Raw genomic sequence first — 22,591 nt, forward strand, 5'->3', positions numbered from 1 at the left:
ACTGGGGATTGGATTGAACTTGGGACCTTGCACTTGCTGGGCAGGCACTTAAGCTGTTGAGCTGTCTCCCTGCTCCCTGGTCCTTATCTTCCTGGCTTTTCTAGACATAGTAAATTATGTCCATATGTGTCTTTTTTTTTTTATATATATTTCATGTTTACGTACAATTTACATTTTATTTATTTATTTTTTTAAACATTTATTTATTTATTGTGTGTGTGTGCGCATGTGTGGCCAGCTCAGCCCACCAGGGGGCGAGGCTGGCTGGCATGTGGTGCTGGGGGATTGAACCGTGGTCCCTGTGGTTTGCTAAGCTTGTTCCAAGTAGGTGCTTTAGACCACTGAGCCATCTCGCCAGCCCCCATATGTGTCTTTTTAAAGTAATGTATTTGAGTTAGGCATGATGGCACATGCCTATAATTCTAGCACCCAAGAGGCTGAGACAGGAAGGAATTAAGGTCAGCCTGAACTACAAAGTGAAACTCTTGTCTTAAATAGCAAGCAATAAAATGAGCAAAACCCAAAAATAAATAAAAGGATGTGATTGAGACTATAACTTCCTCCAACCAGTGATTAAGCAGTGTTCAAACCTGACAGGTTGAAGGGCTGAGACATTGCTTGCTGTCTGCATGTATTTAGCAATTACCTGAACACTGTCACCAGAAATCTGCCTTGCTTTCTGCTTGCTTTCAATACTGCCTTCATATACTGCATCCCTTGAAAGTGAGCGTAGCTGGGTGTCGTGGCACATGCCTGTAATCGCAGCCTTTGGGAGGATGAGCCAGGAGGATTGCCATGAGTTTGAGGCCAGCCCTGGCAACACAGTTAAGGCCAGCCTGAATTAGAATAAGGAAGTTAGCTGTAGTTATCAGCTTACCTCACTTTAATACACCAGTACTAACCTCCCAAGGAGGGCTGCCACTCAAGTAAATAGGATGTAGTTATCACACCTAAGAAGCAGTTGCTCATATATATATACAGTTAGTAATATATATATATGTCTTAAATAGCAAGACATTTGCTATTAATGAGAAGGCATTAATAGCAAATGTCTTGCTATTTTCTTCATATATATATATATATATATATATGTCTTAAATAGCAAGACATTTGCTATTAATGAGAAGGCATTAATAGCAAATGTCTTGCTATTTTCTTTTAATTCAATGAGAAGAATGATTTGTACTAATAGTGTTTGGACAGGATATCGTGTCTGCATCTTATACTATGAATAACTACTACAAAGACAATATGCAATGTGTTAATTATTGTAACTGTCCTACTAACCTGTTTTTTTTTTTTTTTTTTTTTTTTTTTTTGTGGAACCGGGGATTGTACTCAGGCCCTTGCACTTGCCAGGCAAGCGTTTATTCTACTGAACCATCTCCCTGGCCCTATTAACCTGTTTTGAAGCTGTCTCATTGCTATTTGTTTCTCAATAAAAGTAATAAAGGGTTGGAGAGATAGCTCAGTGGCATAATCTCCTGCTGGGAAATCGTAAGGTCTCGAGTTCTATCCCTGGTACTACAAAAACCAAAATAAAACAAACAAAAAAAATTAATAAAATTTTTTTTTTAAAAAAATAAACCTTTTGTAAAATTCAAGTATATACATATATATTTAGTACAGGATCTACCAGGTCTCATTACACAGATCTGAGTCATAGTGATTCTCCTGTTTTCAGCCTCCCAGGCACTGAGATCGTAGGTGTGTGCCACCATGTCTAGTCTTAAGCACTGTCTCAGTGCGCCCCGAGGGTGGGGCTGGCACAGCATGCCCAGGATTGAAATCTGGCCGCTGTGCTTCTTTTGTCTGCTGAGCTTTCTGGCTGGCCCTGTAATTTTGGGTTTTTTTAAGATTAGAAAAATTTATTGGAAAAAGGAATAGGAGTAGTTGCTAAGAAACAAGAGGGATCTGGAGTAGATTGCCCTTTTTCTTGGCTTTTTGAGACAAGACCTCTGTGTAGTTCAGATTGGCCTTAAACTCAACTTTGTAGCCCAGGCCAGGCTGCCCTCAAACTCACAGCAATTCTCTTGCCTCAGCCTCTTAAGTACTGGGATTACAGCTGAGCTAGCATCAAATATTGTGTTTTGAAGTTAGGTTTCTTTAGGGTTTTCAGTGTAGTGCACTCCTCCCTTCTTTAAATGGAGAACTTGAGGCGTAGTAGTTGTACTGAGATGCACAGGGCTTACATGCATGGCTCTGTGAGGTTCTACACACAGAACCTGATGCAGGGTGCATTTTGCTTCATCATCCAGTATTCATACATGGAATGATTTTGTCCACTTTTGACTTTGTAACTAGAACATATGTCAGTGTTTTTAGTTGTGATTATGAGCCTGTTTGTTTCTGTTTCTTCCATCCTAGCTCAGTGACTCTTGCGTGGCCCAGGGTAATGAAACATATAAGCTTGGGTTTTGGGCACTGTGGCTCCTGACTAGATCTGAATAATGGAGCTTTATGGGATTGATTTTACTGGTCTGCACTGGCCTCCTTATGCTACAGTGGCTTTGACCGAGGCCACACACAATGGCAGCTGCCACATTGCTTTATATTAAACATGACTGTGCAGGCAGGGTAAAAAATGGTTTGTCTGTGCTGAGCTAGAGTTGGAAGAAATGAGCAAGTATGTGCACTTAGTCAAATATGTCCACTTGGGCTGTTTCATAGAGTCCTCAGGGGCTGCTTGGAAAGTGCTTTTGTCTGGGAAGAAATGAGATCACTTGGAGGGGTTTTGGCAGGGGACTGCTTGTGCCTGTGCAGTCCCACAAGCAGCGACCCCTTGAGATGCCTTGTGATGGGGTGGTCAGAGCCAGTTTTCTGTCCTGTACCACATGCTTTGGCCACATCTGACAAGGAATTGTGTGGCAACTGTGGGTTCTAACACTAACAGACACATAGCCTGCACATAGGAATATCTAGAGAAGCACTGTAAGTAACATCAGATTTCTTTTATTTTGTTTTTTGGTCTTTTGAGACAAAGTCTCACTGTGCAGTCCAAGCTGGCCTTGAACTTGCAGCAGCAGTCCTCTTGCCTCAGCTTCCTGAAATACCAGTTTTATCTTGCTACTTGTTTCTGCTTGTACCAAAGATCCCTCACTCACTGTGGACTTCCACAGTTGCTCTGGGTGTCTTGCTCCTTGACCATGAGTGTGCTGCTCGTTGGTAGGCTGTGGGCCTTTTTCACTTCACATCTTACTTTGTGCACCAGTTTTGTTGTTTTCCACTCAGCAGTTCTTTTCTCCCCCAGTTCCTGGTGAGATCTCCTGAGTATGTCACCTCTGGGCTGGTGAAGTCCAGGGCTGTGTCTCTCGTGGGGACCAAGGGTCTGTGAAGGGCTAGTGAGTTAATGTTTGTCCTTAATTGGTTTCTAAGACCATCATTTTTTTTTCTCATTTCCCCAACTGTTTAAAAATGTACCCTGGGCTGGGGAGATAAAATAAGTAAAATAAGTGTTTGCCTGGCAAGCACAAGGGCCTAAATTCAATCCCTAGTTCCGCCAAAAAAAAAAAAAGTACCCTGAGTGGGGTGGATTTGGCCCCTGGACAGCATCCACATTACATTTTATGGCGGGAAACAAGGATTCATTGTAGCCATTAGACTCCACCCTCCTCTACAGAGATTGAGGAACCTTGCTGGAGAGACGCAGGTACCCTACTGGCCTTTCCCGAGGGAGGTCTTGAAAAGTCCTGTCAGAAGACCCTTGTTTAACAACTGTCTTCTTTTTAATGTATTTTAGTGTAGGGTCTATAGGGTCTCACTACACAGACCAGACTCGTAATGGTCCTCCTGATTCCAGCCTCGCAAGCACTGGGATTACAGGTGTGTGCCACCACACCAGTCTCAATCATCTCAGCACACTCTGGGAGTGTGGCCAACACAGCACACCAGGGATCGAACCCCCGACCACTGTGCTCTGCCTAAGCAGGCATTTTAGTCTGCCGAGCTATCTGGCCAGCCCTTAGTTTTAATAACTTTTAAGCTTTGCTAATTACCTGTTTTTTGTTTTTTTTTCTGTTTCCTTCAGTGCAACTGAGGAAAACCTGTAAAAGGGAAAGGTCTTATCATGTTGACTTTTTGTCGGCATTTTGCTATGCGGTTCAGGGTGGCCTCAATTTCACTTTGTTTGTCAAGCTGGCTTTGAACTCCTAGCAATCCTCCTGTCTCAGCTTCCTGAGTACTGGAATTATAAGTGTGGGCCGCCATGCTCAGCTGCATGCTGATGTTTTGAAGGTAGAAAATAAGGATTCTGGCAAGATAGTGCTTCATTCTGCTGACTTAGGAGAGAAGGCAGAGGGTTGGATGTGGCAGCTACATGGGGAGAAGAGCTGGCTGAGTTCCTGGGCAAGAGGAAGAGTACAGACCATGAGTCCAGTCTCCACAGAGAGAGGAGCAAGGCAGGACTGCTCACGACAGTATGACAGTAATGAAGGAGTCTGTCCACGGTCACTTCTACCTGTTGCCTTTATTGCTCCTAGGAATTGTTTTGGACCAGAATCCCCTGCTGAGTGCTCCTGCTCTCAAGGCAGCCACACGTGTGCGTGCTTGATACTCACCTATATTCTTGTTTTTTCCCCTAGAGACCTCTGAGCAATTGACCCCTGAGGAGGAGGCTGAGGAAACAGAGGCCTGGGCCAAGCCCCTGAGCCAGCTGTGGCAGAACCGGCCCCCGAACTTTGAGGCTGAAAAGGAGTTTAATGAGAGCATGGCCCAGCAGGCCCCTCACTGTGCAGTCTGTATGATCTTCCAGACCTATCATCAGGTAGGCTGGTTTTGTCCTGTCCCGACCCAGGACCAGCCATCGTAGGGTGCTAGATTTTATTGTGGGTATGCAGCTTGTCACTGGTTGTCTTTTTCTCTGGTGTACTCTGCCCTGTCTCAGTTGCTCAGGCTTCTCTAGGCAGATAAACTTGTATTGTGGATGTGCACGTAAATGGTGTGGAGACCATGTGGTCCAGGCTTTTTTTTGCATGTGTGGTGGTCACAGTGCTGTTTGCAGAGCACTGTTTTTTGTTAGCATCCTAGTCTGGTGCTATTCCTGCCAGGCAGGGTAGGACTGACCAGTCAGGGTGTAGGATTGTAGTTACTTTAGCATACTCTGACAGGCTGGGTGATAAGCCAGATCCTGTCATATGGTCATTTTTTGCCTTTTCCCATTGTCCCCAATGTGGATGTTGCTGAAGGCCAGAAAGAGCTAGCGTAGAGTGGAAGTAGAGGACCAGCTAGGGGAGAGGGGTGGGGAAACACAGTTGCTGAACTCTTTAGTGCCCTTCCTGTGCTGGGACACTGAGGGCTTCACCATCATGTATCCCTTTGTGTAGCTCTAGGAGGCCAGGCAGACAGGTGGCAGGTGACCAGTACAGGCTCTGCTGGGTGTTGGAAATAGTAAGTAAGCAATTCTCTGGAAGTTACAGTGGCATGGCTGCTCTGAGCCTGGCAGGGCTCCAGTTTCATACTTGCTGAAGGATGAAACCTCAGACCAGTACACTTTGTGGATTTTTTTTTTTTTTTTTTTTTTCCCCCAATACTGGTGCTCAAACTCTGGACCTTGTGCTTGCCAAGCAGCCACTTATCCCCAGCCCCACTTTTTGGGTTAGTTACTCACAAATTCTTTCCATTGATAGGACAAAAAAACCACAAGAACTGTATGTGCCATTTTCCACGAGGGAATTGTTTGGCCTGGTTGTTACTCCTAATAGCTTAAGTGGGCTTCAGAGTTTCATGAATGGCTGGAGCTCTGGTAGCATAATCAGTTGGCGTGTGTTATTTATAGAGTTTTATGGATGGCATAGACGTAGAGGTTAACATATTTCTGGTCCGTCTTTGGAATGGGAATAATGTTGCCATCCAGTGGTAAAGCCAGATATTTGTAGTATCATTTGCCAAGGGGCATGTGGGTAAGATGTTGCCTGGAAGGCCCCCTGAGCCAGGAATCACAGGTGGGTCTCCAGCCAGAAGAGACAGTGCTGCAGTTCTGGTAACTTGCTGACACAGAGCATCGGAGGCAATCAGTGTTGGCCCATTAGGTGCACCTGTTCTGGGTGCTGTCCCTGAAGGGGGCCGCCATGTGGTATAGCACAACCTGCAGTGGCTGTTCCACTGCTACCATCTCGGTATTTTATTATTGTATGGCATAGGAAGACTGAAATCCCAGTTGTGTCCTACCTCGCTCCCTCTTCTCAGTTGTCCCCTAGGGGCCTTTGTTTGATGCTGCTGTGAGAAATTGAATTTGAGTCATTAGAGGTAACTTCAATTAGTAGCTTTGGGATAATGGCTATACACCCGGGAGCTTTAGCCATAGTCATATGAATAAGAGACTGTGTTTTATGCTGATGGAGCAGGTGGAAAGCTAAGAGCACAGGCATAGGCTCACTGGTGTGTACTTTTTCTCTTCCCTTAGGTCGAATTTGGAGGCCTTAGTCAGAACTGTGGAAATGCTTCAGAATTAGTCTCCCAGCAGCAGAGGACCAAGCCATTGATTCCAGAAATGTGTTTCACCTCAACTGGCTGCAGCACGGACATAAACCTGTCTACTCCTTATCTTGAGGAGGATGGTACCAGCATCCTAGTTTCCTGCAAGAAATGTAGTGTCCGGGTTCATGCCAGTGAGTGCTTGTTGCCTTTTTCTTACTTCAGGAACAGAGCCTGCTCACTGAAAGTCCCTGCTCCCTGGCAGTCTTTCCTTTCCCCAAGTGCAAAGCTGCTTAAAGTTCATGGGGAGTTGTTGTTGACTGAGGAGACTCCAAGCATGTGTAGTTGTGCCAATCAGCTTTTCTGTTGACCTCTTCATGTCAGAGAATTCAGAATAGATTAGACTCTACTACTTATTAGGTGTTACACTTACTAGCAAACCTGCAGTTGCTATCTTTTTTGAGACCTCGTCCCATATTGTATGATTGAGCTGCAGGGATTCTGACCTAGAATTCAGGGGTTTTGGTAAGGTTTGGTTTTGAGGAGGAAAGAATTGCATAGCTACTTCTTGCTCTGACGTCTGGTTTTAATTTGCTGCTCTTGGGGTTCCTATTAGGTTGCTATGGGGTCCCCCCTGCAAAGGCTTCTGAAGACTGGATGTGTTCTCGGTGTTCAGCCAATGCCCTAGAGGAAGTAAGTACTCCCACGCTCTATCTTCTTCATGAGACTTAGAAGGGTCAGGCTGTTTTAGGCTGGACTTAGTGTCCACAGTAGTCTACATCGGGCCCAGTACTGTTGATGTCGGTGAGTAATGTGAGAGTCTAAGGTCAGTGAGAGTAGTTCTTGCCCATTTGCAGCAGGGGATGAGTAGACCTGGAAGCTGTGTTTGCTCCAATGAGTCAAGACTAGGTTGATTGTCTTTTATCCCATTTAAGAGTTAGCCGTGGGCTTGGAGCCTCAGTATTGAGCTCACATTGTTGATTTTCCACATATCTCTTGATCTTCACCCCCAGAGCCTGGCAGTAACCTGCCTAGGAAACAGCCAGAGTTCCATAAAGCTTCCAGTTTGCACAGCTTTTGCAGCTTTGCCTACTGCTGATAGGAACAGTAATAGCAAAGAGTATTCTGTTAAGCAGATGCTTGATGAACTTTGGCCCTAGTGGCGTCTGTACCCTATAGCGGAGTCTCTGCTAGGGGTTTCGTCTGGAAGCTCAGCTGGCCATTGTGCTGCTTTCTTAGGTTGAGGTCAGCGCTGTCCACAGGAAGTGGAAGGAGAGTAGACTGGGTGTTAATGACTTGGTACTAACTGCTTTTCTCCTTCTTTCTCATGGGCAGGACTGTTGTTTATGCTCCTTACGAGGAGGGGCCCTGCAGAGGGCAAATGATGACAGGTGAGTTTTGGATCCATTTCTTGTAACACCCTGCTTAGTTCTGATGCAGAGCACAGTGGCACTGTGGGGCCATGGCTCTTTTCCTGGGCACCTGTAAGGGTTTGGGGGTGAACTGTGTTTTGAGACTTGTAACAGTGGGTTACAGGGGAGCCAGACAGTCTTGATTCTTTCCAGTGTTACATCCTTTAGTAACCACCTCTCGGGAGGAGCTGAGGATGGACTCGGGGAAGGTATGGAGACTCATGAAGGTGGAGCAAAGCTTTGTGTCCTAGAAGTGTGGACGTTCACTTTGTCACAGCCAGGGTTAGTGTGCATAGGTGGCAATACATACAGGCCAGTGAGGACTTACTTCAGAACCAGCTTTCTGGTCCAGACCTACTGTTGAGAGATAATGTGAGTCCTCCAGGAGGAAAATGGAACACTGAAAGATTAGCCAGGTCACCTATGTTAAATCTAAACAATTCTGGGCTTCTCAGCCACCAGGTAGCTCACTTTTACAGGGCTACATCTTCGTTCTATACATCCTAGTTTACATACTACTGAGGCAGAAACGTAAGGTGCTGAGGTTCTTCCCCTGCATGGTGTGGTTCTCTAGAGGGTTGTGCACACAGGCCACAGCAGCCGGCAGTGAGTGTCCTGCCTCATGCCTGGTGTGTCTGATAGATGGCTCTCCTGCTGTCACTTCTGCTCATCTGAAGGCACTGGCTGCCATTACTTGAAGACATTGTGTTCCTCTCAGTTGCAGAATAAGGGCTAGTAACATTTTTCCTTCTTGGAAGCAAGAATGTGTTTGCTTGAGCCCCTCACCATTGTCTCTTAATTCCTGTTCTGTCCTCTAGGGCCACATGGGACATGACAGTCCCATCTGTACTGCTGACTGCTTCCATGTAGCCTCAGCGTTATCTGTTGTAGGTCTTTGTGTGTCCTGACTTTTCTTTTTTTGCAGGCCTGGGGATTTTATCCAGGGCCTTTGTACATGCTAGGTACATGTTCTAGCACTGAGCTACACCCCTCGCCTCTGATATTAAGAGCTTAACGTAGCCTAAGACTAAGACCTATCACCAGCTTAGTTTTTCTTATCTTAGTGCCTGTCATCTCAGAATGCCCAGAACTTGCTTTAATCGTCTACAGCTGTCCACTGGGCAACTCTCAGAGAAAGTAGGGTTTGGGTCAGAATGTACCTTGGATAAAGGGAATAAAAAGGAGATTGTTTCAGCCTGGAGAAGAGGTGTGAGCAGAGACCTAAGGGGCACCATGATTCTGTCAGGCTTGGGGTATGCTGGAGCTATTTTCCAGAAGTACCTGGGTCCTATTGCAGTCTCCAGTTTATTGTTTTTTTGTTTCTTTGGTTTTTTTGTTGTTGTTTTTTTGTTTTTGTTTTTGTTTTTTTTTTTGCTCCGAATGCCTTCAGGGCAGGTTTGGCTGGCTTGAGTTGTGGGGATTGAACCACAGCAATCTGAGCCTGACTGCTTTGTTGAAGCAGCCACCTAAAGAACTGGGCTAAGGGGTAGCCCCCCCCCCCTTCAATTTATTGTAATCTCTGAAAACTACTGCATTCAAGTTGTGGTCTGACTTATTTTGCCACAGATTTGAGAGGATAATGCAGGAAACCTAGGGCAGTGTGGTGTGCTTATGTTTCTGCTTCTCACCTTCCTGGGTCTTAGCAATTTGGTGGAGGAATTCAGTGGCCATCATGGGTGAGGATGGAAGCATTGTCGGAGGCCTGTACTAGAAAGGAGGCCATAGGCCATTGGGCCCAGAGATGACTGAGGTCTTTATTCATTCCACCTTTTGGCAGGTGGGTCCACGTTTCATGTGCTGTGGCAATTCTGGAAGCAAGGTTTGTCAACATTGCAGAGAGAAGTCCAGTGGATGTGAGCAAAATCCCCTTGCCCCGCTTCAAACTGGTAAGGAAGAAGAGCTGGGGTCGTGGACTCTATCTAATTATCCTATTTACAGGTCTCTTGTGTAGAGGACAGTGTATGTGCTGGGCCCTAGTTTTGTTCAGTTTCTGGTTCTCATCCTGTGATCACATTACTTACCAAGGAGAACCATGAGCAGATGTGGTACTAGAATGGGCTGCATACTCTCTTGTTTTGGGGGAAGGGTGACTCTTACTTGGCTCTGTACATTTTGGGGGTGGATCAATAAAAGCAGCAGGACTGTCTTTCCTGGAATCATTCATTGGCTCTTTTCCTGTGTTCAGAAATGTGTCTTCTGTAAGAAACGAAGGAAAAGAAATGCTGGCTGTTGTGTGCAGTGTTCTCACGGTCGCTGCCCAACTGCCTTCCACGTGAGCTGTGCCCAGGCTGCCGGGGTGATGATGCAGCCAGATGACTGGCCTTTTGTTGTCTTCATTACCTGCTTCCGGCATAGGATTCCCAGTTTGGAGGTAAGGGAGGCTGCCATTCTGGAATCCTCTTGACAAACTGAAGAATCCTTTCTCCAAATGTTGTCCATTTATATTCCAGCACATTATTTCCTCAAGCATTGTGCTTGGTGGAGATGCTAACGAGTAAATCATTAAGATAGGACCCTGACTGCCCCTACTCCCTGCTTCAGATTTCATAATCTATGGCACCAAACTGCTTCTGGTTGATTTCACTTGGATCATCTTTTTTGGCTTGCCTGTCCATGAGGATAAACTCCTTGAGGTGAGGGCCCATGTCCTTTTTGGTAGCACTTGAGATTGAATCTGGGGCTTTCACACTGAACTATCTCCCACTCTATTTTTTATTTTAACACAGGGTCTTGCTAAGTTGCCCAGGCTGGCTTCAAACTTGTGATCTTTTTGCCTCAGCCTCTCAGATTGCTGAGATTACAGGTGTGTACCACCGTGTCTGGCTGAGGAGCCATATCTTACTACCTTAGATGTCCTGTTTATTTCATGTAGTGTCAGGGATATAACAGAAGCTTTTTAAATGTTGAGAACTGCTGGAGAGAACTGACAGTTCACCATTAAACAGATACTCATTAGAAGTTTTTGTAGTTCTCTGAATGGTGAAGTACAGAGAGATATACAGAAAATGAGCTAGTGGAGTTAGGAGAATCTTGGTAGAAGCTGGCATTTGAAGTGGCTGCTGACAGTAAGAAGAAATTGCAAGCAGGAAAATATTCAGGGCTTCAGAAGCAGAGGATCAAAGTTTGAAAAAATGAACATAAAAGACTGGTTCTGGAATCAAAGCAGGGGGTAATAACTGAGAGAAGAGCAGCACTGGATGATGAAGGTCCTGCACTGCCACACTTCTGAGCGTGATCTCTCTTACATTGGACGAGACCTGTTTGAACGCTAAGATTTTGAAGCTTGTGTGTGTGTACACTCATGTGGCACCAGGGATAACCAGGACCTTGAGTCTGCCAAGCAAATGCCCTTCCACTGAGCTGTATTCCCTAGTCCTTTTTAAAATTTTATTTTGACACAGAATCTGACTAAGGTGTCCAGGTTGGACATTCCTGCCCCAGCCTTTTGAGGATTATATAGGTATGTGATGCCACATCTGGCTTGAACTATATATATTTTTTGAGACAGGGTTTTACTATGTAGTTCTGGCTGGCCTCGAACTCACTACATAGGCCAGGCTGGCTTTGAGGTCGTAGCAATCCGACCTCAGCTTTTCAAGTGCTGTGATTACATGTGTGTGCTACCATATCCAGCTTACATTTCCTCTTAAGAAATTTCCTAGTTATGGGGCTGGCCAGATAGCTCAGCAGATTAAAGTGCCTGCTTAAGCAGATGCAGGGGCTGTGGGTTCGATCCCCGGCCTGCTGTGCTGGACCCATACCCAGGGTGTGCTGAGACAGCAACTGAAACTGGGCATGGTGGTGTGCACCTGCAATCCCAGTGCTTGGGAGGCTGAAAACAGGAGGATCATTATGAGTCCAATCTGTGTAGTAAGACGCTGTACTGAATAAAATAAAAAAAAAAAAATTCCTTGCCGCATATATTCATTCATTTATTTATTTATTTGGCGGAACCGGGGATTGAATTATTCTACTGAGCTATCTCCCTGGCCCCCAACCTTTTATATTTCCTTTTTTTTGGTGGTGGTACTGAGGTACTGGGTATTGAACCCAGGGTCTTTGTACAACATCCCCATCCCCCTTTTTTTTTTTGTGAGAAATTCTTGCTAAGTTGCCTAGCTGTGTTAGAACTTGAGAGCCTTCTTTATTAGCTTCCAAGAGAGTTGGGATTACAGGCATGGGCCACCATGCCCGGCTGAGCTAAATTTTTAAATGGTGACTGGTGGTGGCTTTGGAGATGATTTGGAAACCAGAATTTGAGGCAGCCAAATCATTTAATTTAGCCTAGAAGGGAGGAAGTTTTGAAATGGGAACACTTAGGCAAATCTTTGAGGTATTTTGCTTCCTGAATACCCTAGAGTAGGGAGCCCCAGGGGTACAGACAGGTTAGCTGTGCTAAGTAGGAAAGGCTCCAGCAGGGAGGTACAAGCTAATGCATGACATTTTCCTGGTGTGGGGAGTATGATAATCAAGGAAGAACATAGCAGAGATCCAGTCCAGCAAAAGGAGTTTTGCACTCTGCTGTTGAGAGCATAGAAAAGTCCTCTTTAGTTGTCTGGATTTTCCGTATTCATGAAGGCGTTTTATGATTGTGAGAGGTGGTCATCAGAGAATTCTCAATGGGAAAACACAACTTAGAAGAAATAAAGGTCTAAGTTATGATTAATTCCTAGCTCTGGCAGATAAATTGGGAGTTTGATCATAGAATAGGGTTGCTGTTTTATGGTTATCATCAGTATTTGGCTTGCTTTGATAGCTGTAGACTGTTGATGCTGAGGGAAAACTGGGGTACTGCTAAATATTTCTTGGACTGATGTATTGTTTAAGTATTTTTTTTTTTTTTTTTTAAATTGCACATCACTCCTTTATTAAACTGATCTGGAAAAAGACTTACGGTTATGTTCCAATGAGTGCTGGCCCATGTGGCAGGGTCACGCCAGCTGGAACATGATTCAGAAATCAGACATTGTGAGACGCACTTAGACATGGTCAGGAGGCGTTATCACTGCCACCAAAACAAGGCAGAGGGATCCTAAGCTACACAGCAGGATGTACTCCTACCCCACAGAGGCCAGAGCTCATCCTGTACTGGTGTGAGGAATGGCTTATTTTCTGGTAACCACATGTGGAATTATCCAACCACCACTAGAAGCCCCAGAAGGGTGTTTATATAATTTTTCTTTTGTAGAAAAATTGAACACATAGACTTAATTCAGGATTAACCCCAACCTTCTGGAGCCAGCCTCTAGGGTGAGGGAAGAAACTGCATATCGATCACCATGCAGGTTACATTCATCTCTCACTGGAATGTCAAGAGCTCGCTGACTGACTGGACTACAGAAGAGCGCAGGGCTGGCTCTAGGGAGCAGCGTGCTCAGGCCGCTCCTTACTGGTCATGCCTTGGCATGGTTATCCCTTTCCCATACTCAAGCAGGTCCTTAGTAAACAAGGCAGAAGCACTAGACAGCTACTAGCTCTCAACTCTCCTGGATAAGAGGAGCCTTCCCTGGGCTTGGACTGAGAACTAGAGCTTGTGTCCTAGAGGTCCTGTTCTGACTAGATTCTATCAAGGGAATGGGTGCAGGAGCCAAAATGCTAAAAGGGAAATGGGAGCCACTGGTCCCCATCCACAGCTACAACACAGGATCCTACAGGTGTGATCAGTGTGACAGGCGGGGGAGAGGTGTGGAGGGTGGGTGGATGGGGCGCAGGCTGCTGGTGGTCTTCACTTCTTGGCCTTGCCCTGGGAAGCCACAGCTTCCATGGCTTTGCACACGGTCTCTTCATCTCTGAGGAACTGCATGGGCTTGATGGACTTTAAGTTCTTAGCCAACTCATAGACAACAGAAATACCAATTGGTAGGTTTAGCTCCATGATGGCTTCTACAGAGAGACCTTCCAGATGCTTGACTATACCCCGGAGGCTGTTGCTGTGGGCTGCAGTCAACACCCTTTTCCCCTCTTTCATCTGGGGAACAATTTCTTCATTCCAGAAGGGCAGAGCTCTGGCAATAGTGTCTTTCAGACTCTCACAGCAAGGCAGCTGATCTTCAGTGAGGTCTGCATATCTACGATCCTTGCTGATGTTGCTGTAGAAGTGATGGGTCAGGCTCCATCAGGGGTGGTGGGACATCATAGGAGCGCCGCCAGATCTTCACATGGGTCTCACCGTGCTTGGCAGCCGTCTCTGCTTTATTAAGGCCAGTCAGGCCCCCATAATGCTGCTCATTGAGAGACCAAGTTCTCACCACCGGCAGCCACATCTGGTCAGTGGCATTCAGTACTGTCCAGAGGGTCTGGATTGCTCTTTTCTGCACTGAGGTGAAGCAGATATCAAATTCGTAGCCAGCATCTCGCAGCGCCTGCCCGCCGTGCTTCACCTCTTCGTGGCCCACTAGGCTTAAGTTGGCATCATACCAGCCGCTAAAGCAGTTCTCCAGGTTCCAGGTGCTCTCGCTGTGCGGGATGAGCAGCAGCTTATAGGCGGCCATGGCGACAGGAGAGAGAAGCGGAGCAGCGAGGCTGGAGCAGGCTGAGATTCTGGTGGTGCTCTGCCCGCCTGCACCCGGCTGTGCCTGTGCTAGTCAAATATTTTTTAAGCATCTGTTAGGTACTAACCAGTGCTAGATGCTAGGAATTTATAAGAAAGTCCTTGCCCTTATATAGTGTCTGTGAGGTGTGTATGCTGTAGCTGAAAGATACATAGGAACCTACCACATACTGTATCAGACAGAAGCTTGGTGGATAAAGGGGGTAGAGGAGTGGATAGTAAGTTGAGTTGTCAGTGATGAATGCTGGGATGTCAGGAAACCAGGGTACAAACAGTAGGAAGCGGCGTCTCAGGTAGAAGGAACAGCAGTGCAAAGGGCCTGGGCTGGGAGCTGACATGGCATGTATGTTGAACATGGTGAGGTGCTGGCTTGGCTGGAGTAGAATACTGGGACAGGTTGTTGGGAGTAGGTGGCCATGAACCTGCCATGTGGTTTCTGATGCCATATGTTTAAGGGAGGAGTTCAACCCCAGTAAGCTGAAGCGAGGGCACCAGAGATAATGCAGGTGCCTTGTAATGGGGAGAAGGTGGTTGCATATGGCTGAGGACATCCATCAGACTTGTCTTCTTGGCTTCACCCTGAGGGTAGGGCCAGTGCTCAGTGTGCAGCGATGCCTAGCGCCTCTGGCTACCTGAATCTACTCTGATGATGTTCATCAGTAGGGACTATTTGGTTGGCTCTAGAGAAGTCACAAGACTTATGTTTGTGGAGAAGGACTAGTTCTGGGCTAGGAGCTCAGGGGGAGCTAAATTTATGTAGGAAGCTATGGCACTGCCTGGGACATGGGCATGTGGAAAAAAATAAATGAGCTCCTGTCTCTTTTCCTTGTTAACTTTTTATTCTTACACTTATCTTCTTTGGCTAAAGAAGCCCAGTGGTTTTTGTTTGCCAGACCCAGTGAGCGCATTGTGTGACTAAGCCAAGCCTCTGTTTCTTTCAGCGTGCCAAGGGGGCCTTGCAGAGTATCACTGCCGGCCAGAAGGTTATCAGCAAGCATAAGAATGGGCGCTTCTACCAGTGTGAAGTGGTTAGGCTCACCACCGAGACCTTTTATGAAGTCAACTTTGATGATGGCTCCTTCAGCGACAATCTGTATCCTGAGGACATAGTGGTAATGTCTGCAAGCCACTTCTCTGGCAATTTGGGACTGAGGAATTTGTAGGTGTAACTGGCAGACTGGCTGTGGGTGTACTTGCCTTTACTATTAGGTCCCGTGAGTCTTTTAGCTGTCCCTAAACAGAAGGATGTATTCATAGCTTTTTTTGCAAGGGAAATTGTGTACTACACTGCTGTCCCTAGAAGTTCATGGCAATCAGTGTGTTCTGCAGTTCTTTAAACTACACATATATTTTGGTCTTGAAGGCACCTAAGGAGTAAGTAGAAAAGCCCAGGCTTTAGTATCAAATTGTACATGTTTCACTGCTTAGAAATTGTATGATTTTTGAACAGCTCTTCTTTCTACCATGCTATCTTAGCAGATGTAGAGTCTGCTCTTGGTTATTTACAGTTGAGGCCTTCGGGGCCAGACTGGTGGGCACTGCCCTGGTGTGCACATCTCGTCAGCAGTGCGAGCAGAGGCACGGCCTGGGACTTGGCCCAGGATTCTCCTGATGCTAGACTAGGCACCACGGTAGAAGAGGTCAGTCATTTCTTCCTTGAATAAACTGGATAGTTCCCATTTATACCACAACTTAACTGTTAAAAGTATGTTGATTATTTCAAGGTAGACTCAGTTCTTTATAAAGATAATGGTGTTCACAGCGATAGTACAGCTAGGATTTATTAAGTTCCCATAGTATGCCAAGTACTGTGCTAGTGTTGTATGTCAAGAATGTTCTTTTTTTCTTCTTATACCAACTCCTAGAGATGGATGGGTATTATTTCTAAAAAAGAGAACAGTGACCCAGGATTTCCTTTTCTAAAAGTTACTTGAGGGAGACTGAGGCAGGATGATTGCAAGTTTGAGGCTGTCTCAAAAAAAACAAAAGTTACTAAGGATTCCAGAGTTTGTTTTTATAAGTTATGTATGATTAATTTTAAACAAAAATAGCTTTTCTAATACAAAAATGAGTCAAAGGCAGCCATTTGAGATAAGGTTTCACAATGCAGTATAGGCTGGTGGTCAACCCACTAGCCCAGGCTGGTCTCGAACTGCCAGCGCTGCTCCTGCTGCAGGCTCCCAAATTAATTCTTCTCTCATACTCTACCACAACTCAACAAGTAGCCGCATTGTTTTTATGTATGTATTTGTGGTACCAGGGATGGAAACCAGGACCTTGCACATGGTAGTAAGTTCTCTACCACTGAGCTGCATCCTCAACCCTTTTCAACAAGTTTTTATTTTGAGACAAGGCCTCACCAAGTTGCCCCAGCTGGCCCCGAATTTCCTGATCCTCCTGCTTTAGCCTCCTGAGTAGCTAGGATCATAGACGTGGTGCTTCTGCTAAGCTGCTAATAGTTTTTAAGTTAGGTGCAATGTGGAACCTCATAGCAGGTCAATCAACTTCTTATAATCTACCAAATTACCCTTCATTGTATGTATGTATGTGTATGTATGTATTTGTTTAGTAAGTAAGTATGTACTAGATATTGAACTCAGGACTTTGCACTTGCCAGGCAGACACTTATGTCACTGAGCTATCTCTTAGGCCCTATAATCTATTAAATTGAAATGTGGTGGTCTGTCTTACACTTAGATGGGTTCTTTCACCCATAAAAAATTCTTTAACACCATTCAGTGATCATTTGTAAGTTATTGTGCTACGGAGATTTTCAAATATTGTTAAATTTTATATAAGTATCAAAAAGTCACACTCATTAGTGTCACTCATCTCAAATTCTAAATTCAGGGAAACAAGCTCACAGTGATAATGTCATTTTTCTGAGATTCTAATTTTTGTCTGAAAGCTTGAATTTTATTGGCAATAGATATTATCTCTTGTTTTCCTCAGTGACAGACTCATTCACTTGCAGAAAGATGCCTGCCAAATGTACAATCTCAATAACCAGTTTGTCAGGTTATTTTTTTCTCCTTCAAATAATGCTGGAATTCGCCAAATAGTTCAGTGGATTAAAGTGCCTACAAGCAATTGCAGGGGGTGGGGGTTTGATCCCTGGGCCTGTCATGCCAGCCCTGTCCCTAGGGCGTGCTGAGATGGCAATTGAGACTGGGTGTGGTGGCGCTCACGCCTGTGATCCCAGCTCTTGGGAGGCTGTAAACAGGTGAATCACTAGGAGTCCGATATAGTAGTGAGACCTTGAACACCCTGTAGTCCCTTCCCTAAATACAAAAGCAAAACCAAAAACCACACACACAAAAAACAATGCTGGAATTCCATGAAAAACAGCAGCTAGTGCAGCTCACAATTCACACAGTAACATAGGTGGGTTTCTTTTCCTCCCTTCCTGTTTTCTTTCTTGCTTTAGTAGTGCTGGGTGCCAACCCAGGACCTTGTGCGTGCTAGGCAACAGAAGCCACCCTCCAGCCATACCGCACCTAGTGTCGTGAGTACTGGAATTATGTAAGCATCCAAGCCTTGATGTGTAGCAAAATTGTTTCTGCTTCATTAAGGAATATTTTTATATGAAATTTGTCCCCTTTTTTTTTTCTCCCTTAAATTTTGCATGCACAATGGTAAAGAGTGCAACAATGGCTGGTAGAGCTTAATCCTGCTGACTAGACTCTGCATATGACTAGTAATTCACAGATTTTGTGTCATCATTGCCAATGCCAACATGATGAGAAGGGCTAGGTCTTAATGTTAGGAAGTGGGTCATGACCACACATTTCTTACAAATGTCTCAGAAAGCTCAGAAATTTGTGGACAGAATTGCAGTGAACTTAAATGATTTATCAAGATCATGTTAATTTCTACCTCAGTTTTTGATTACTTGCTTATAAATGAATTAGCAATATAGTATAAAACCTCTTTTCCTCAGGAAATATCAAGACAGGACAGAACCTTTTCCAATTTTTCACATAGTATGGTGTTTGTAGAGGTTAAACATCCACAACCTTTCAGACTCATTGCCCAATTTCTGTAATGTATACTTTTTAGGGCATTTTTTCCCATGTCTGTCCTTTCATTCAGCCACCATAACTTTGTACCAAGGGTTAAGTTGGGATATAGTTGAACATACATCTTAAAATAGCCTTTTCTAGAAGGAATAAAGGTTTAAATGTATTGTGTCAAGACCTGTGTACTAACCCTGCCTCTTTTCATACCCTGCTTGTATTTTTAAAACACTTTTCTTAAATTCTGAGTGTACTTGTAGCATTTCTTCATGGAAGAGCCCTGGAAAACAGATGAATGGATGTGACGATTACTGATTTTTGGCACCTGCCTCCTATGCTAAATTCATCACAGCTGTTTGTTTTGTCGCCTAAAAGCAGGATGAAGGGATTATAGGGTAGACTTTAACTTTCAAGCAGGTTTTTATTGTATCTTTCATCCCAGAGTAAGTGGCCTGCTTGAGTGTCCAAGCAGGAGTATAATCTATAGTGGCTCATTTTTCGCTGAGTAGATGTCACTTACCATTGTGCTCAAGTGGACTTCCTTTCATTGTCCTTTTTTTTCTTTTTCAGAGCCATGACTGTCTCCAGTTGGGTCCTCCTGCTGAAGGAGAAGTGGTCCAAGTCAGATGGACAGATGGCCAAGTCTATGGAGCTAAATTTGTGGCTTCCCACCCCATCCAGATGTACCAGGTAGTCAAAGGTTCTTGTTAGGGTTATATGGTACTGGATTAATTCAGTGCTTCCTCTCAACAATTCTTTGCTCTGGAGAGAACTACTGTGGAATGGTAACAGCATTTTTAGAGCTAGCTGTGTTCCATGTATTGTTCACTAGTGTGGCTTCAGACCTGGCAGTCCTTACATCAGTGCTGTACTGTCCTCCTTTGGCTGTAGGAAATTACCATTCTCATAGGGTAGATAGACAAGGGAAACTCAAACAAACAACAAAAACCAAAAAACTGTACCCTAGCCAAAAGGCCTCTGTGTCATTGGCAGGTGGAATTTGAGGATGGCTCACAGCTTGTGGTTAAGAGAGATGACGTATATACGCTGGATGAAGAGCTTCCCAAGAGAGTCAAGTCTAGACTGGTGAGTATGTTTTCTGTCTGCCACTGGCTCCCAGGAGCAGGAGGGAACCCAGCAGGGGTATGTCACCTTCTCCCCTTAAGAGAGAGTTGGCTATAAAGTGATGAATTGGCTTACCTATTCTCCTGCAGTCAGTGGCCTCAGACATGCGCTTCAATGAAATTTTCACGGAGAAAGAGGTTAAGCAAGAAAAGAAACGGCAGCGAGTCATCAACTCTAGATACCGGGAAGATTACATTGAGCCTGCGCTGTACCGGGCCATCATGGAGTAGGTGCTTCCACGGTCCAGCAGGTTCCCGGCCATTGTGGCGAGAGCGTTCTGGTATTCCACAGCACAGCAGACATATGGAACTCTGAAGTCTCTAAAAGTGAAGTTGTAAAAAGAAAAAGAATGAAGTCACTGACCCCATCGCCTCCTTACCCCACCTTCTTTGCATTCTGCCCTAGTGAAAAGACAAGCCATTTTGGGACATGTGGCAGCAGCTGCTGATCTCCCAGCTGAGGAGCTGAGCACTGGAATGCTGTGGCTGCACTGACCCAAGTGCCAGAAGGGGTCACCTGTGCCAGCTGGGCAGGTTGCCCTGATCCTGGCCTAGGACTTAGTTTCCTACCAATCAATCACCTGTACTCTCTCGGCAGAGGTGCTGGTACTTTCCCCAATTCCTTTTGTATTTATGTGTGTGTGTGCGTGGTGCGTGCGTGTGTGTGCAAGTGTGCGCGTGCGTGGTTTGGACTAGCTCCTGCAAGCCCCTGGCCTTTACTTTCTTCTTTGCCTATGCAGGCAAACAAAATGTGAAATTTTGTTCTCAGCTAAGCTGAGTAAAGGCCCCTGGGAGATGGCTGGAGGTGGATGTGACATCTGTCTAGGCCTGGAATGGCCCCAAGAGAATGCTGGCAAAGCTGCAGTATTGAAATGCTAAGGAGTGGATGCCACCTCTTTGCCCTTCTTTGAAGGCAAACATGGGGTAACATGGCTGTGTGCTCACAACACTCTTGGGGACAGAGCTTATGTGGCACAGTATTAGAGGGTTTGGTTGGGAAATACCCTCATGGGAGGATTTTAATGATGGAAGCAGGCAGAGCCTGGGAGTAAATCTGAACAGAAAATTGCAATCATGCAAGGGCTGGGAGGGTTAGGATGAACTGGGGCCACTGGAGACCAAGGGCAATTATAGGTATGCCCTTGGTGGGGGGGGGGGCTGATTTGAGGGTGGGGGTTGGGAAAAGGGCAATACTGAGGGGGTTATACAGGTTTTTGCTCATGAATTTGTTTGCCTGGGCCCAGGATTGGAGGGGTCACACTTACCCCCTATGTATACAAGAATGAGATTTATAATACTTCCCCTTTTTTGTTACGTATGAACGCTATAAACCAAATTATTTTGAAAACTGGTGCATCACCTTGTCCTTAGCAATAAAGTGTATTGAGCAGAAGATTGGTTGTGTCTGCCCCAAGGAGCCCAAGTGGCCCAGGGTCAGGCTCGGGTGTATCCAGAGTCACAGCTCAAGCAGGGATATGTATTCTAAAAACTAGTGAAGCAGGGTCTAAGAATCTGTTCCAAAAAGACGGGGCCCTTTTTTGCCAGCCTCTGTAATAGTCAGTGGTGAGCCATCCAAGTAGGGCCCTTCTAGCTAGGAGCACCCTTTGCCTCCTGTACATTACAGCTGGCCAGAACGTAATGGGATGGACAAACCACTAAGTCATCTCATCCTTAATCTCACTCCCACCTCATCTGACACATCTTTACTGAACTGAGGCCTAGGGTGGCTTCTGTCTTTCACACACATTGCTGAGCTAATTTAAAGGAATGGGAGTTTCTGTTAGGTGCTTGAATACCAAGGGGCTTATCATGTCTTATCTCCTTGTGAGGTTTTAAAGCTGCCTGTAGTTGGTAAGAAGCTTTTGAGGGCTAGGAGCTTTGGGATGGAGGGATAGTGACTGCAGAGTTAGGGCACTGCAGAGCTGCCGGGCTGGCTCTAGGTAGCAGATGCCACAGAGGTTGGGGTCAACACAGCTACTCAATGCTTTGTGTGTCTAGAGTTTGGGAGGTGCCTGCTACTTGGCACAAACTGGGGGGAATGGAGGAAGAGAAGGTTTCAAAGAGGCTGTTCTAATCCCCTCCCAAGGCCAAGGAAATGTGCTTCATTTGGGGACTCAGGGAAGGCTGGGCAGGCCCAGGACTTACTGGGTGGGACTGGATCCTGGAAACAGTAATTTGGGCCCCAGGCCTCCCCTCTGGCCTCACTAATCCCAGCAGAGACATTTTTATATTTGATGGGGTCTGACTCTGTCATTCAGCCTGGCCTTGAACTGCTACCCTCCTGCCTTGGCCCCTGAGTGCTTGGATTACAGGTGTGTGCCACCACAGTCCAGCACAGACCATATCTTAGAAGCCAACCATTTGTCACATTTTTAATTTGTGCCAGCGTAACATCCTTCAGGAAAGGAGTAATGGGGCTTTCCGACTCACGAAACGTGGTCAGGCCTGGGCACAGGACATGAGTGCTACAAGTCTGCTGTACTACTGGGTCAAAACGCCCATTCTTGGCTTGCGGTTCCCCTTCCGTGGCCAGTGCAGTTAGGTCGGATGACCCGCAACCCCACTCCCGCCGGTCCTTGCAGGTTCCCCAAAAATCATTTTTGCTAAGGCAAACAGTCTTCTCTAGAGTAGGGTGAGGTCTTTGGTTGGTATCCAAGGGTAGTAGTTGACAGTTCTTCCCTATTCTCAGAAATCTAGCCTTAAATTGTGCCCCAGGTGCATAAGGCCAGGCCTCAGATGCTGGAATGAGGGGAGCAAAGCGAGAGACAGCAGACCTCCGGAGGTGCTCAAAGTACACAGTTGGGCAGGGGGACCGAAATCGAAGACGTTCTAAGCTGGTGACTGACAGCTGCCTGGACCCCCCTGCCCTCTTACCCCGCGGGACTGCGCAGACCCGTTAAAATCCGGACCCTTGAGCGAGCGGGCTAGTTGGCACTCCTGACCTGAGCACTGGACGTGGCGTTCGTCGGCATGGAGTCACCGCGGCCAACCTACACTCTGCGCCCCAAATCTCGATAACGAATAGGCTCTCGAGGGACAGGTCCTCGGAGAGGCTCGAGAGCCCTCTGGGCCGCGCAG

At 45.9% G+C, this 22,591-nt stretch overlaps 1 protein-coding gene and 1 pseudogene across 6 annotated transcripts in view; one reads left to right on the top strand and one right to left on the bottom strand.

Moving 5' to 3' along the window:
• The window catches only part of Kdm4a (lysine demethylase 4A), a 66,410-nt gene extending 45,756 nt beyond the window's left edge, over positions 1-20,654 (top strand). For all 5 annotated transcript variants that reach the window (XM_023707856.1, XM_023707855.1, XM_023707857.1 and 2 more), the window contains 10 exons: positions 4,581-4,762; positions 6,401-6,605; positions 7,028-7,104; positions 7,747-7,802; positions 9,601-9,709; positions 10,009-10,194; positions 15,315-15,485; positions 18,960-19,079; positions 19,383-19,475; positions 19,604-20,654. In XM_023707856.1, coding sequence (XP_023563624.1) covers positions 4,581-4,762; positions 6,401-6,605; positions 7,028-7,104; positions 7,747-7,802; positions 9,601-9,709; positions 10,009-10,194; positions 15,315-15,485; positions 18,960-19,079; positions 19,383-19,475; positions 19,604-19,744 — 1,340 coding nt within the window. In that variant the 3' untranslated portion in view covers positions 19,745-20,654. The remainder of the gene's footprint in view (positions 1-4,580; positions 4,763-6,400; positions 6,606-7,027; positions 7,105-7,746; positions 7,803-9,600; positions 9,710-10,008; positions 10,195-15,314; positions 15,486-18,959; positions 19,080-19,382; positions 19,476-19,603) is intronic.
• On the bottom strand, positions 13,276-14,422 carry LOC101573856 (annotated as a pseudogene). Its single transcript, XR_192920.2, has one exon. The product of XR_192920.2 is annotated as a phosphoglycerate mutase 1-like (transcript).
• Positions 20,655-22,591: the final 1,937 nt, after the last annotated feature.

This window comes from Octodon degus, unplaced genomic scaffold, assembly GCF_000260255.1.
Source record: "Octodon degus isolate 3935 unplaced genomic scaffold, OctDeg1.0 scaffold00315, whole genome shotgun sequence".
Taxonomy (NCBI): Eukaryota; Metazoa; Chordata; class Mammalia; order Rodentia; family Octodontidae; genus Octodon; species Octodon degus.